Here is a 16,250-nt window from a genome sequence, read left to right on the forward strand (position 1 = left end):
AAACTGATTGACATTTATTTTCATTTAAAGTTTTAAATATTTTCTTCTATGTAATGGAGAGACACAAAGCTTGGCAAGCAGCGTTAAGATGTTTATTTAGGGCTGAGGATGAAGTGCTACCTGCTGCACATTTTTGACCCTGGGCTAAATCCTTGCTACCATATACTTATAAAAGCCAGTGTTTTAAGAACTGCTTTAAAGTATAATGAAGAAAATATAGTAGCCAGTGTAGAAGTAGAACAGTTGTATATTGAGGTGTTTGAAGATAAGAAGATGGTTAGATGATATTCCCTGACACTGTGAAGCCCACCGTAACGCGGTTGAGATAGGCCAGGTCTTCAGTAGAAACGGAGAATCCTAAAGGGCTGTCTTTGGTGTTTGGAGAGGGAAGGAGAGATTTTCTGCTTTATGTACCTTTTCTTCTTCCTCCTCTTCTTTCTTCTCCTCCTCCTCCTCCTCCATTTGTTTGTAGAGTTTTCTGATGCTAATGCCAAGTTTTACTGTCGACTGTACTATGCGGGAGAGTTCCATAGGATGCGTGAAGTGATTCTGGGCAGCAGCGAGGAAGATTTCATTCGTTCCCTTTCTCACTCATCGCCCTGGCAGGCCCGGGGAGGCAAGTCAGGAGCAGCTTTCTATGCCACCGAAGGTAATTCTTTGACTCACCAGTGAAGAACACTTGCTGTCCTTCACCTTGAGACAATTCACGAAGCACTTGAAGTGACATTATGTACTAGTTGTTGGCAAACAAAGTTCTCTAGTTTCTGTTTCTGAGAAGAGTAATGAAATCTTAAAAGACTATACAAGGTCAGACATAGGTCAGACATTTGCTGAGCTCTTTCTAGTTCTAAGTTTGCCAAATGCATGTAGAAAGTATTCCTTACTTTCATATCTCTGATCAGTTTACCTGATAGACGGCTTATTTCAGCTCATGTTTCAGCCTGAGTGGTTGGTAGTGGGAGCATGCTCTGGTAGATAGCCGTTCACATCCTGACAGGAGCAGAAGTGAGGCCGGAATGGGTGAGTGTAGTCTTTCTCTGTTGAGCAGCTGGCACCCACTTCCATACCTTTCCACCAGGCTGAACAAGCTGGAAAGCATGGGCCTGCAGGCACATTTCAAAAGGAAGACGTCTTAAAGCAGAAATGATGAGAGAAAGGGAAAGTAGAAACGTTTGGCCAGAATATAGGAAGAACAACTTTTCTACACAGGCATAGCAAACAGCATAGCAGGACACTTCTGATGTTCAGTATTCTGCTTTGCATACCTATTGAATGCTAACGTGTGCACATTTGTGCATGTATACCGAATGCAAAAAAGTCTACTTTTGTTGCTTGATAAAAACTTTAGTAACTTTCATGAGTCATTGAAATGAAGTTAAACATTTTCTTTGAGAGCTTTAAAAAGTGAATGAATTCATGCTATGAATTTTGATTTGAGGGTAGACTTGAGAAGTATATGTTTTTGTTCATGTATCCTCAGGGCTCCTAGCGATTTAATTACTTGAGAATTGCTTTCTGATCAAAAATTTCACTGTGGTTTAAAAGAATACCTTGAAACTGAAAATAAAAAGATGATTTGGAGTTTCTGGGATGATTTTACTTTCATTTTAACAACAGATGATATGTACTGTGATAAATAATGCTGAATTTCTTCCTTGTAGATGATAGATTCATTTTGAAGCAAATGCCTCGTCTGGAAGTTCAGTCTTTCCTTGACTTTGCACCACACTACTTCAATTACATCACAAATGCTGTTCAGCAAAAGGTAGAGATCCCAAATCGTGCTTTGTGGTCACAGTGCACTGGGCTTTTGATATCCCCAGTCTGTCCTGATAGAAGTGTAAGAGCAGGTCGCATGTATCGGGCTCTCTCGCTCCATTGGGATGTGATGGAGCACAGTTTGAGATATTTCTCCTACCTCTGCTATTGAGGAGCCATACAGCCTCAGGCAGTTAGCCTTTGATTGGTATATAATGCCTGTAAACATATATAAGCTACTGTAAGATATGGAAACCAGATGAAGTTAGGTGCCATTTGCTGACATTTTCATTGAGACAAAAATATGAAATGTGTTGATAAGTGGGAGACGCTTCCTGGACTAGAAGAGAAGCCAGTGAGCAGCTTGTGGTTGTGCTCTTGTCACTGAGCTGTCAGTGTAGGCTCAATTAACAAGTTAATTGTTGTCCAGTAATAGTTTATTGCAGAATATTTGGGGGAAATGTCCTTATGACGATAAAGGTTTTGGATTTGAGCAGCTGTGGAGGGTTATTACACTGTACAATTTAAGGACCGGCTGCTGTTATGTTCAACTGCAATCTCTGACACTGAAGAGTCTCAGGGCCTGTTCCTGCTATACCAGTAGAAAACCATTCCTGGCTATTACATCAAGAAATCAGGTATATGTGACTTACAGATACTCTTATTTTAGTAATAGTTTATTTTGCTCTTTTCTTGATTAGAGGCCCACTGCCTTGGCTAAAATTCTTGGTGTGTACAGAATTGGTTATAAGAACTCTCAGAACAACACTGAGAAGAAGTTAGATCTCCTTGTCATGGAAAATCTTTTCTATGGGAGAAAGATGGCACAGGTGAGGACCTTGCACTATGTGTAGCATTTGGCTGTGAGGACTTTTGTCCTTTGGTTCTTGAATGTAGTAAATCTGAGGAACATGTTAGTCAGTCAGGAGTGCACATTTAACTTATTTTTAGAACAAAGAAACATTGGTATGTAATTCATCCTAAAATTGAACATATCCAGCATTCTAGAATCAGGTTGTTGGTAGTGATGCTTTTTAAAATCGAATTATCTGAGACATGTAGAGATTACAGTCTGTCGGTCACTTGTCTGCTTTTAGATTCTGTGTTGGTCTAGATGCTGTGAGCATGACATTGCTACCTACTGCAGATAACAAGGCACTAGTCCAGACATTAACCAGTGTTTTCCAAAGTGCCTCTCCTACTGTTGTGTCAGGAAGACGTACGCTTACCCCCAATCCAGCATAGTTTGTCACTGAATGTCTTCGTATGAGAGCACCGGCTGAGATACACTGTGTGCTAACGCCCTTACATTCTGCCAGTAGCCGCAGCATTTCCATGAACTGGGACGAGCCGGCTAACTGGTTTGAGGATGGGCTGGCTGGTCCTGGTCATCAAGCTTTGATGGCATTTCTTAACCCCCAGATAGTCTGAAATTTATGCTCTCACTGTGATTGTAAAGTGCCTTAAGTGATTGTATAGAGTTTTAGCATTTTAAGTTTTCTAAGAGTGTTGTGTTTTCTTTAATACTGTTGGGTGATCTAATGATAGAGTTAATATATTTTAAAATTGGTTAAGTTGACAGATTATTTCTGAACAGTTTTAATAACGAGTAACTGTAATATTTTGTATGATACTATTGTATCACCATAAACTTAATGTATCATATACCATGTATTTTATGTATTATATAATTACACTGCTGCATGCTTATGACTTAAATTAGAAAAGTTAAATTTTGAAAGAAATTAAAATATAGTAAAAGTACATACTATAACAGTAACTACGAGGAATCCTTTTGCCTTTTAATTGCACCAATTAACCATTGGGCAAATTTGCACAAATAATAAAGAATTTTTGTTTTGCTAGGTTTTTGACTTGAAGGGTTCACTTAGGAATCGAAATGTAAAGACTGACACTGGGAAGGAGAGCTGCGATGTGGTTCTGCTGGATGAAAACCTCCTAAAGATGGTTCGAGACAACCCTCTATATATTCGTTCCCATTCCAAATCTGTGCTGAGAACCTCCATCCACAGCGACGCCCACTTCCTTTCCAGCCACCTTATTATAGACTATTCTTTGCTGGTTGGCCGAGATGACACTAGCAATGAGCTAGTGGTTGGAATCATAGGTACGTCAATAGTGGTGCCCTGTTTACAGCTCAGGATTAAAACCAGAGTAGAGTTTCAAAGATTCTGTTGAATTGGTTTATTGATATAATCCAAAAATGAGTATTTTTGGAGGTTTTCATTTGTAATTTTAACAAGTTTTCATACTAGTCTTTTCTATTCAGTTTCTTCATTTCTAAAAATATATCAATTAAAAGGTAATGATAATTACTTTAAAAAGAGACACTGTCGTGGTTGTGAGAATTAAGCAGTAATGTGGGGAGAGCCTTTGGAGCAGCACTGTAAAGATGCTGTCTAAGTAGTAATAGGTATTGCTGCTGATCTGGCTTATGCTCACAACAGCATTTCTGTTCATATTGCCTTCTTTCTGTCCCTAGATTACATTCGAACATTTACATGGGACAAAAAACTTGAGATGGTTGTGAAGTCAACAGGAATTTTAGGAGGACAAGGTGAGGAAATGTTGGTTTGTTTATCTTTAACACTGTTCTCATATATTCCTTGACTATGTAAGACCCTAAAGCATGGTAGCCAGGCATGGTGGCATATTGTAATCCCGGTGCTTAGGAGTCTAGGTAGGAGTGTCATGAAGTCAAGGCTAGCTTTGGGTACATAAGACCCCTGTCCATATACACAAAACAAAATAAGCCCAATGTGTCTGTGACTTTGTTGTTTCTAAAATGACTTTAATATAAGGAAATGTATAAGTAAGGAATGGTGGATTTAAATGCCAGAGGTTTTCAAAAGCCAGAGATTTTGAATAAAAGGTTGTCTTTAATTAACTCTTGGTGTCTTCTAGAGTCTCTAGTTCATTTCTGAGTTTAGTATCTCTTACCTCAAGAGAACTCATCTTCAAAAAGACTGCCTCCTTTGAGCGCTTTAGCTTATGGTAGCTTATGTTTGATTTAGTCATTTGCCCAACTGAACTAAAACTCCTCCTTTTGTCTTTCACTGTCTTAGGTAAAATGCCAACTGTGGTCTCTCCAGAGTTGTACAGGACTAGATTCTGTGAGGCAATGGACAAATATTTCTTGATGGTGCCAGACCACTGGACAGGGCTGGATCTGAATTGCTGAAATCACACAGACGATTTGAAAAAGACTAAATGAAAATGGGTCTGAAGAAGAAAGAAACCCAGACTATATGGTGTTTTATTTCTTTGTCATATATACCACTGAACACAAAGACCTTTCAGTTCTGTGACTATCTATAGATTGGCTTTAAACTGCCCATGACTGCAGGGTAAAAGGCCTGTGAATTGCTTCTGATATTTGCTATTATCTGCCTGTAAAATGGGAAATTGTACAAGTTAAATACAATGTTTTTTTCAAAGGGCTGTGATTAGAGATGAGTTTATAGACAGAGTAAGATATTGAGTTGTTATATTTACTAACTCCAGTCACTTGAAGAAGAAAGCACTGTCTGATAGATAACTGTGCTAGTCTGACTGGTAGACTGTATCTGGTAGGCTGTGACTGTCTGGTAGGTTGTGGCTGTCTGTAGACTGTGACTGTCTGGTAGGCTATGGCTGTCTGGTATCACATTTGTTAACTTTTCCTATGAGAAGGTACTTACAGACACCTTGGTTTGGTGTATGTTTCCTGTGTAATAACTTTATGTTTGTTTTTATAGTATCTGAAACATTTAGGAAAAAAATCTGATTTATTCCATTAATGGCCACTTAAACAGATGGTGCTTGCTTTGTTAGGAATTTGTCTTAAGTTCGGAATCCCACCATAGTCGGTGTTCTCCACCTGTGTTTGATACTTTCCCGTTCTGCCCTCTGTGCAGGTGACAAGAACCCACAGCCCTTAGCTTGAAAGCCTTTCTTAGAGCATTTTAAGGAGCTTGTTAAAAACATTTGTGTAACGTGCCAAACAGTACTTAGTCTGCATCTGTGTTTGTAGTCTAGGTTTCCTTCTCATTTTGGGTAAACAAAATAAGCAGGAAATGAAGCCCTAAGTGAAGAACTAATAATGATTTTTAAGGGTAAAGGAGAAACTGGGTAAGAATCAAAAATGTGGTTTTGCTCTTTATATATGTAAAATGTAAAGTATCTTTCAACATAGTAGCCATTATGCGGGGTTTGTGAAATGTAAAAGTTTTTCAGTCTAGATATTCTCATTTTTAAGTTTCCACCACACTGGCCAGTGCTGCTGAGAAATGCTGAGAGGTAAAGTTACTCCTTAGGAGTAGTTTGCTAGTCAGCAGTCTCATCTAAAAAGTGACTGGGAATCCTGAACTGTGAGGAAATGCATAACATGTGAGTGTTTCTCTTGGCCTTTCTGTAACAGGATATTTGGGCATTTATAAAGTTGAAAAGGACCCCATTTTTTTCAGACTTCATCTACTAGCACATTCATATTCATAAAGGGCGGATAGTCTGTACCCAAGTCAACACAGCGTGGCAGGTTTGCTATAGACAATGAGGCAGTACCTGGCTGTTGGTTACCTGTTGAGTGTGTGGCTAAGCAAGGGTTATGTCTGCCTGATGTTAGGCCTTGGCCTCTTCAGTCTTCCATCTGTGCCTGGGGAAGTCGGACCAGACACTGAAGAGTCCAGCCACGATGGTAAAGATGGTGAAAGAAGTGGACAGACTGAAGACTGTGTGGAACACACTTTCTGTGCTTCCAGGGACAAAGGCTTTTGTGTCTGGTTTGAAGTGATTGATTAGGCTATCGGACCCCCGTGCTTTCTGTAGGACTAGAGAGAGGCCTTGCCGAGCCGGGGTTGTGTTTCTGTTTTTCTCTGGTTTCAGTACAGAGCGTTGCTGAGCTGAGCTCCAGGGGAGTCACTCCTGATAGTAACCTGGCATGTCCATCTTCTCTTGTTCCCTGATGGAAAAGCGATTTTGCTTTCTAAAGAATTGGTTAAGTAAATATTAGGGTATTTTGGTGACTAACTGCTTTGAAAGCTTGCTTTGTTCTTTTAAAATGAATGTCTGGCAGGTGTTGATGAAGGGGAAACACATAATTAAAATATTTTGGGTGGTACAAATGTGTGACTCCGGCTGCTTGTGATTAGCAACTGTTGTGTATATGTGTGTATATTGTTCTGAGTGCTTTGAATTGAGAGGCTGTTGTCCTCTTTATACTCCCTTTCATGGCCTAGAGAATGTTAATGCTGAAAAGTTATGAATAAGGAAGAAATTTCATACTCAAAGTAGAATATGAATTCCAAAGTAACTGATAGTAACATGAGAAAATTATGTCAACATGTTGCAATTATAAAAATCTTGTTTATAAATATTAAGCTTTTTGATGACATAAAATGTTAAGAAATAGAATTTGGGTTTTTCTCGTCTGCCCGAGTAAAGAAAGCAGAAAGCTGGAGAGCCCTTCTGTGATCTCTTCAGTACTTACAGGTCCTCAAGATCTCCTAGGGAAGGACTGAGCAGGACTTTTCCAGCTCTGACCTCTGTGTAAACAATGGGGTCATTCATATTAGCACTGGCTTGAGGTGGCTTTGTGGGGATGGTTTCTTGGCACTTTAGCCATTAGCCGTGGGCTTCTGTGGAATTGCCAAGGAGGTGATCTGCCCGTGGCAAGTCAGCTGGGTTTCAAGCAGAAAGCCTGGTGCTGAGTCTTACTAGACACTCAGTCTCCAAAGTGACTTATGCAGTATTCAAACTTTTAGTGCAATGCCTTTTTTGGGGGGTTGTTTTTGTAACGGGTGCAGTGTATTATAGGAAAAAAAGTACAATCAGGAGCAGTTTTGTTTAATGCTGCTTTGTCAGTTTTGTAAAAGAAAATGTACATAACGTCTTTCAACAGGTTTTAAACTAGAGGAAATAACATTGTAAATCACAGTAGCCTCCTAATTTAATATGAAAAACTCAAGAGTACTTAATGTATTATAATGTATATATTTCTCTAACTTTGTTTCCAGCCGTTTTATATGATTGACATGTTATTTAAAGATGATACTATAGCTTCTGAGAGACTTGTAAATAAAGAGGACTACAATAAACCGGAATTTACTTACTCTACTGGATTTTGGATCTGTTTGAGGAAATTAACAAAATGAGAGAAGTTGAACTCATTCTGTAGACCAGGCTGGCCTCAAACTCACAGAGAGCCACCTTCCTCTACATCTCAAGTGCTGGGATTAAGGGTGTGCACCGGGCCCTCAGTCTTGCATGACCAGTAATGGCCATGGCTGTATGGCCCTTCCAATGGTCAGTTTTCTTGATAAAGTATTCAGGGAAGTGAACCCCTTTTCTGTACAGAATCTGCAAATTGTGTGGGTGGATAAGACTCTATCAATGTGAAGGCAAATGCTATACTGGCTTGTGTGGTACTCAGGGTTGCAGTCTCTAGGCCATGAGGTTCATTTTTCCTTAGGTTCATGAGGGCAAAGCTGAGAATGGCTAGGTAGAACGGTTCACACTGAGTGTGCCCCAGAGATGCCAGTGGCTAGGCTGTGTGGAGAAGTAGGGAGGTCACAGACCTAAGTACGGGTACCTTCGTCTTGTAGGATGGAAGACGTGCCTGGAAAGGAAGAGAGACACAGGAAGGAGTAGGTTTAGGTTCTCCAGTCTTCGGTCACCTAATGGCTTTTGTGCTAGAAGTTATGAAATTCCTGGGTCAATGATTAAGGAAATTAAGGAATTTTAATTTTGTCTCAGCAATTGTATTCTATAGTAAGATACATAGAACAAAATTTACCATCTACAACAATTCTAAGTTAAAATTCAGTGGGGTGAGGCACTATCATATCTCCCAAATCCCAGGCAACGACCGTCTGACTCGTAAGAATGTAATCATCCCAAGTTACCACGTACGGAAGATTTTGTGACTCTTGCTGCGCTCGTGTTTCTCATGCTTCAGTTACATTATTACAAGTGTTAACCAGCTTAATATCCAACACATCCTCTATTCAAAACAATATATTAAACGGGGTTTTGGAGCTGGGAGATGGGATAGGAGCTTCTGTTCACTCCACACAACGGTTGGATGGTACCACAACTGTTGGACCCTATTTGGGGGACATGGAGTTCACTTTGTAGCTAATGCTTTGGGGATTTTGTTTCTGGTGTTGGGAGCCTATCTGTTTGCAAAGTGATGTAATTGGTAAGTACTGAAAGTTTAGGTTTCCAGCATTGGGAGACAAGATATAATAAATAGGTCAGTTCTGCAGTCTTGTTCTCTTTATCTCTAATGTGTGTCTGTTATTGGAAATTTTATACATGCATATAGCATGCTTTGATCAAATTTACCCCCTTTTCTCCTCCCCTTCAATCTTTCCCTATTCCCTCCCTACATCTTTCTTCCCAGGGTCATATTTTTAAACCTACTGAGTCCTCAGTGCTGCCCGAGTGGCTATAGGATCATTACCTGTCGTACGAGTAGCCTCCTGTAGATCAGCTAACTTGTTGAGGAAAATGGGTTCTTCCTTGTCCAGCCGGCTTCTGAAGTCTGTTTTGAACTTGTTTTAGATCTTTGACTCAAGAATGCCTCAGCTCTATAAGGAGGGCTTGTTCCACCAGGGAACCTTTCCCAGCTAGCAAAGAGTGTAGCAGAAATTCTCCTTAGGCCAGTTAAGGCCTCCTGTGACATGAAATGCAAGGGCACCCAGCAGAGATAGCTCAGGAGTAACAGTGCTTGCTGCCAAACCCATAAGACCTGAATTTCAATCACAGACACACACACAGACACATGCACACTCGGAAGAAGAGAACCCCACTCCTGCTGGATTTCCTCTGATCACCTTAGTGTGTGTATGCACAGAAAATAGCTCTGAACTAAATTTCGGGAAATATGTAGACCTGGAGCCATGGGTCGATCCTGTGATAGCTAGTCTTGATTCTCAACTAGGCTATATCTGGAATTAACTTAAATACAAGCAACTGGGGCACCTGCGAGGATTTTTTTCCCCTTAAATCATTTGAAATGAGAAGACCCATTTATTTTATTTTATTTTATTTTATTTATTTATTTTTTTAGATTTTATTTTAAAAAACAAAGATAAAAAAATTTTAAACATTTTTGCATAAATGTATACAAATACAACTGTGTCAGTGCTTGGCTTTTTCTTTTTTCTTTTTTTTTTTTTTAAACGACTTTATTTTGCAAAACAAAGATAAATGTAAAGATTTTAAACATTTTTTGCTTAAAATTATACATTTTTGTCAGTACTGTTTTTTCAGACATTAAAATAAATTTTACATAAAACCATGTGAATATGTTTTTTAGTCAGTACTTGATTTTTTTCAAGGGCTTGACAGTATGCATTGAAAACGTACTAGTTGCAATAAGCGTAAAGTACATGCAAAACAAAACGCAACATGGAAATAGTCAAAGTCTTCTTGTTTTGTGAATATATGTATATTTTTTGTTTTCTTTATTTCTTGGACTTCATAAAGTCTGTGAGTTGTTTCTGGGGGAGTGCAAGCCTCTGGGGTTAGCATCCCACTATCAGTGACTGCATATTATGTCTGTTCTTTTGTGACTGGGTTATCTCACTCAGGATGATCTTCTCTAGATGCAGCCATTTTCTTAAGAATTTGGTTAAGTCATTGTTTCTGGTGGCTGAGTAGTATTCCATTGTGTATATGTACCACAATTTTTGTATCCTTTCGTCTTCTGAAGGACATCTGGGTTCCTTCCAGCTTCTGGCTATTATAAATAGAGCCGCTATGAACATTGTGGTGCATATATCTTTGTTGTGTATTAAAGTGTCTCTGGGGTATATGCCCAGAAGTGGAATAGCTCGGATCTTTTGAGGGGGGAGGATCCACCTTTAATCTGGGCTACACCTGGCAACAACCTATATAAAGGCCATGGAAGAAGAAGGCTCTCTGCCTGCTTGCCTTCACTCTGGCTAGCAAGCCCATTCCTCCACTGTCATTAAAGCCTGCTTCCTGGAGATTCTGGTGTAGAGTGAAGACCAGCAGAGACATCAGCCCGGTGGACTGAACACCTACTGGATTCGTAGGTTTTCCATTGGTAGACAGCCATTGTTGGACTAGCACAGCCACCGCTAGTGAGCCTCTTAAATTACATTGTCACACCGCCTAGTAGAATGCTTTTTTGTTTGTTTGTTTGTTTGTTTCTGTCAGAGAACGCTTGACTAATACAGACCCCTTTGAAATAATCTTGGCTGCCTCATGCCTGCCGTCATGCTGAAGCTCTTTATTTCTGTATTAGTGAATATTACAGGGATTTGAGTAAATGATTTCAGGCACTCCCGTATATATGAAAACTGACAAATGCCATTCATGTACACGTGTAAAGAACAAGGCTTTCACCATCTGACAAAGGTCTTGTGCCTTTTGGCCAGCAGACTACTATATGTCAGAGCTTCTAGAAAGAGATATGCACTGTTACTAAAATAATGGCCCTTTGGATTCACCCTGGTCACCATGAACTAGGCAACTTTGTCCAACATCACAAGTCTACAGCTTTTTCTCCATCTTTCATTCTTTATAACCTCCTTTTTCTCCCCTGAAGAATTCTTTAACCTAGAAATTTTAACAGATATCTTCCTTTTTCATTTGTAGAAAGGAGGGTTGAATATTACTGTTTTAACCTATTTTATTCTTTATTTCTATGTGATATTCTTACCCTCATGAACGAGGTTTACCTCAACTAAACCAAACCCTGGCCATCTTGACTGATGGAGCCGAACCTGACCTAGTTTCAGTCTCCCTGTACAAGTATCTGCTAGACTTCTGTCTTAGGTTTCATTGCTGTGAAGAGGCACTATGACCATGGCAACTTTTATAAAGGAAAAAAGTTAATTGGGGTTGGTGTGCAGTGTGTTTAGGCCTTCCTTTTTGACTTGTTGGTTTCTTTTCTCCAAACTTCTAGCTCAAGTCTTCATAGCAAGCAACATAGCTCCGTGAAGAGGTTCATGTGGTATTTAATAAAATAGAGGAAACAAAGAGATCAACCACCCACCAGAAAGTCATGAAATTACCTTAAACTGTAAATCCGTGAAGCAGCCATAGTAGAAAGCCTTATCTGACTCGAAGCAGAACCTCATAGGTTCTGTATTTACAAACAACTCAAGTTTTCCACACAGGGAAACGACTGGCTGTTTAAAAACGAGCCAGATCAGGAATGTCCCTTCTTGCCCTCCGAGGCCTTGGCTGGTATGCCTTGTCGGCTGCTCCCTCCTTCCCTGATAATGAGCGTCTATCTTATGCCAGTTTGCAGACCCCAAGCACTCAGATCCAAGTTGGAAGAGGAAAAGTCCTTTTCCCAACATGACCAGGGTAAACTGTATTTTCTGCAAAAGTTGGGAATACAACATTGTGTTTACTTATTAGGCCTGTGCTAACTTGCAGAAACTACCAAACTATTGGGGACCTTGAATGAGATAAAGTGACTTCCTGGCTTATCTCTACTTACAGAGTTTTAGGTTTCTTCCCCTCACTCTGTTCAGTTGGTCTGGTAGTGGGAACAGGCCGAGGCAACAGCTTTGCTTCCATATTCTCCCTGTGTGTTTCCACTTACGCTGCAGAATCACAATGGAGATTAAATCCAAAATGAGTTTTGATGAATCATCCCAACCGCTGTAAAAGGGAAGTTGTAAGAATGACGTAAGTGCATACTGTCGCATATAAATATTCGTCTTTAGAATACTTTGTAGTGATATTCTTTAAATATGATCAAGTTTGGAGCAAATAATTAAAATGTTCGGAATTTTAGAAATGTTAATTTCTTGGACTGACGAGGTGGTTCAGGAGACAGAAGTGTTTCATCACCAGGCCCACAACCTGAGCCTGATCCCGGGGCTCCTGATGGAAGGAAGGAGGAAGTGCATGGGTTCTCAGTTCCCCATGTGCATTGTGGCACACACACTTGCACATATGCACATCCCCACACGATAAGTGAGTGCAGTAAGAATGTTAACTATTGTGCTTTGGGTGATTCGCCAAAGCCCATTTTGGATTTAATCTCCATTGTGAGGTATTAAGAGATGGGATGGGAGAGGATTTAAGAGATAATTAGGTCCCAAAGGCACAGATCTCATGAATGGGTTGGTCTGTTGCTAGATTAATGAGTGCCCTGGGATAACTCACCAGGCCAGCTTGCGTTTGCCTTCTCTGAGCTTCTCTGTCACATGTAGTGTCCTTTGCCACCTCAGAACTCCGAGGAGTAAAACAGCATGAAGCCCTTTCCCAGAGGCAGCCCCTTGCCTTTGACTCTCCTACCCCTGGAACTGTGAAGCGAGTAAACCTTTATTTTCTTATAAATTGTTCGGCATGCATTATTCCAGTTAAAGCAACAGAACATGGTCTATGACTTTAATGATGCATTACTTGAAAAACAGACACCTACGAATAGGAAGGATGTTATATTGCTATCACCCAAAAGCATAGTGTGAAATCCAGGGAGAACTGGCATTTTAGTTAACAATTAGTGGTCTTGAGTGTGACCATTATCCATAAGAGAAAGGCTCAGACCCAAGGCTTATATGCAGTAGAACAGGTTCTTTGCCGGATGTAAATCCTGGTGCCCTAGGCTAAAATGGAAGATGGAGACCCAAGGGAAGGGAATCGACAAGCCGCAAACAGAAGAATGGGAAGACTCCTCACCTTTACCCTGGGTAAATCAGTATTCTTAATTTGTTAAACTCTAGAAATAAAAACAGTGATTTTACTGTAGTACCATATTTTCCTGGTTGCCATCTGCTCCTTATTATTCATGTTTTTCTAGAGAAATCTCAAATTGGTAGCTTTTACCTTTAGAGCATTGTCTGCTCTTGTAAGACACAGTGGATTGCTATAAAGGTTGTCCCTGCTCAGAGGGTAGGAGTATGGGGGCGTTGGAGAGACAGCAACAAAATGAAGTTGTAGGACCAGACAGTGGCCACTAGAGGGCCCTAAAGCACTTGGATCTAGTATTTGCTCATTGGAACGTCTAGAGCAGAGGAAGCCGGTACCTCAAATCCAGTTGAGCCCAGTCCTTATCCTTAAACATTTTTTTTTCTCACAAATTTTTGTTCTTATATTGAGGTTTGAACCCCAGATGCTGGTTTAACTGTTGTATTTTTTTTTAAAGTGTAGCCATTTCAGAAAAAGTTACCTTGAAGGTTTTTTGTTTGTTTTAATTCTAAAGTACACTGAAATTTTTATATTTGCTGGCACTATAGCATTGAAATAGATCCAAAGCCGTGTGTGAGAATGAGTGGGCTGTATTGTGACAACAGTAGCTCAGCCCTCAAGGTGTTGGTTTTCATTAGCTCTAACCTGCAGTCGGACCATGTGTTAGCCTTTACTGATGCTATCATACGGAAATGCTCTCCGGTTCAAAGGACTGGCTGTCATGAAGCTACAGTAAAACGTGTGAGTTAAGGAACATCTACAGTTGTCCCTTGGTGGCCTTGGAGGTTGTGTCCAAGACCGCCTACCCCAAAAGTTAGCAGTCTCTTCAGGGCCCTAATTTTTAATGCCAGGGTACTCACAGGGAACTCATATCTGAGGAAAAATGCCTGCTATGTAGATAGGTTGTTTCCTTATAGTAAATGGCAGCAGGACAAACACAGATCATTTTAAAATTATTTTAATGGATATTCTCTGTATTTACATTTCAAATGTTATCCCCTTCTCCCCCACAGCCCCCCCCCAAGCTCCATTCCACCTCCCCCTCCACTTGTTTCCTTGAAGGTGCGTCCTCTCCCAATCAGTCTCTCCACCTTGGTCTTCTCCTACACTGGGAAAACGCACCTTCACTGGACTAAAGGCCTCTTCTCCCATTGATGCCAGACAATGCTGTCCTCTGCTACATATGCAGCTGGAGCCATGGGTCTCTCAATGTTTACTTAGTGGTTGGTGTTTTAGTCTATGGGAGTTCTGGAGGGTTTGGTTAGTTGACCATTTTGGGTTTTTTTTTTTTTTTTTTTTTTTTTTTTTTTCCTCATTTTTTAAAATTAGATACTCTGTATTTACATTTGAGATGTTATCCCCACCCCTGCCCTGCCCTACTCTCATTCCCCCTCCCCCTTCATTTGCCTTCATGAAGGTGCACTCCCTCCTAATCACCCTCTCCACCCCATTGCCCTGGCATTCCCCTACACTGAGAAAACATGCCCTCCCTGGACGAAAAAGCCTATTCTCACATTGATGCCAGACACTGGTATCTTCAGCTACATATGCAACTGGATCAATAGGTCTCTTAATGTGTGCACAAAGGTTGGTGTTTTAGTCCATGGAAGTTTTGGAGGGTTTGGTTGGTTGATAATGTTGTTCTTTCCATGGGGTTGCAGACAGTTTCAGCTCCTTCAGTCCTTTCTCTAGCTCCTTCATTGAGGTCCCTGTGTTCAGTCTGATAGTTAGCTGCAAGAATCCTCATCTGTATCAGTATGGCTCTGGCAGAGCCACTGAGGAGGCATCTATATCTGGCTGCTGACAGTAAGCACTTCTTGGCATCAGCAATAGTGCCGGGTTTGGTGGCTACATATGGGTTGGATACCCAGGTGAGGCAGCCTCTGAATCTTTTCTTCAATCCCTGTTCCTCTATTTCCTCGTGATTGTTTTATTCTCCCTTCTAAGAAGAACTGAGGCATCCACATTCTGGCCTTTGTTCTCTTTGAGCTTCATACAGTCTGTGAATTACTTCTTGGGTATTCAGAGCTTTCTGGGACTAGTATCCACTTATCAGTGAGTGCATACCATGTGTCTTATTTTGTGACTGGGTCACCTCACTCAGGATGATATTTTCTAGTTCCATCCATTTGCCTAGGAATTTCATGAAGTCATTGTTTTTAATAACTGAGAAGTACTCCATTCTGTAAATGTACCACAATTTCTGTATCCATTCCTCTGTTGAAGGACATCTGGGTTCTTTCCAGTTTCTGGCTATTATAAGTGTGACTTGTGGTGGGCTGAATCCTCAGATGTGGAATTTGTAGACATGAAGTGCCCACTGCCATTGCAGATTTTTTTTTTTTTTTTGGCTTTTGAGACAGGGTTTCTCTGTGTAGCCCTGGCTGTCTGTAGACCAGGCTGCCCTTGAACTCACAAATTCGCCTGCTTCTGCCTCCCAAGAACTGGGATTAAAGGCATGGACTACCACTTCTGGGCAAAGACATCCATTTTTTGTTTCTTTGTTTTAAAAATCAATCTTTGACTAGTTTCTTCACTCCTGTGATTTCAATTTATATTGACCTTCTAGGTTCATATGTTGAAGGGTTGGTCCCCTGCTGGTGCACTACTTTTGGAGGTGGTGGACTTTGGAGGTAGGGGGCCTGTCTGGAAGAAGGAATTGACTGGGACATGCCTTTAAAGGTTCCTCAATGCATTCTGCTTTCCAGCCACCATGAGGTGGGAAGTTATTGCCGGACTCTTCTGTTCTCATAGTGTCTTGTCTCAGGCCTGAAGCAACAAAGCCAGCTGACCCTGTGAAACTGGGGGCCCAA

General features: G+C 40.6%; 1 protein-coding gene across 2 annotated transcripts in view; it reads left to right on the forward strand.

Moving 5' to 3' along the window:
* The window catches only part of PIKFYVE (phosphoinositide kinase, FYVE-type zinc finger containing), a gene marked incomplete at both ends in the record, with an annotated part of 87,627 nt that extends 79,791 nt beyond the window's left edge, over nucleotides 1-7,836 (forward strand). For both annotated transcript variants that reach the window (XM_080933372.1, XM_080933371.1), the window contains 6 exons: nucleotides 473-649; nucleotides 1,662-1,765; nucleotides 2,460-2,588; nucleotides 3,625-3,886; nucleotides 4,262-4,336; nucleotides 4,845-7,836. In XM_080933372.1, coding sequence (XP_080789498.1) covers nucleotides 473-649; nucleotides 1,662-1,765; nucleotides 2,460-2,588; nucleotides 3,625-3,886; nucleotides 4,262-4,336; nucleotides 4,845-4,960 — 863 coding nt within the window. The remainder of the gene's footprint in view (nucleotides 1-472; nucleotides 650-1,661; nucleotides 1,766-2,459; nucleotides 2,589-3,624; nucleotides 3,887-4,261; nucleotides 4,337-4,844) is intronic.
* Nucleotides 7,837-16,250: the final 8,414 nt, after the last annotated feature.

This window comes from Micromys minutus, assembly GCF_963924665.1.
Source record: "Micromys minutus genome assembly, chromosome: 19".
In the NCBI taxonomy this organism is placed as follows: domain Eukaryota; kingdom Metazoa; phylum Chordata; class Mammalia; order Rodentia; family Muridae; genus Micromys; species Micromys minutus.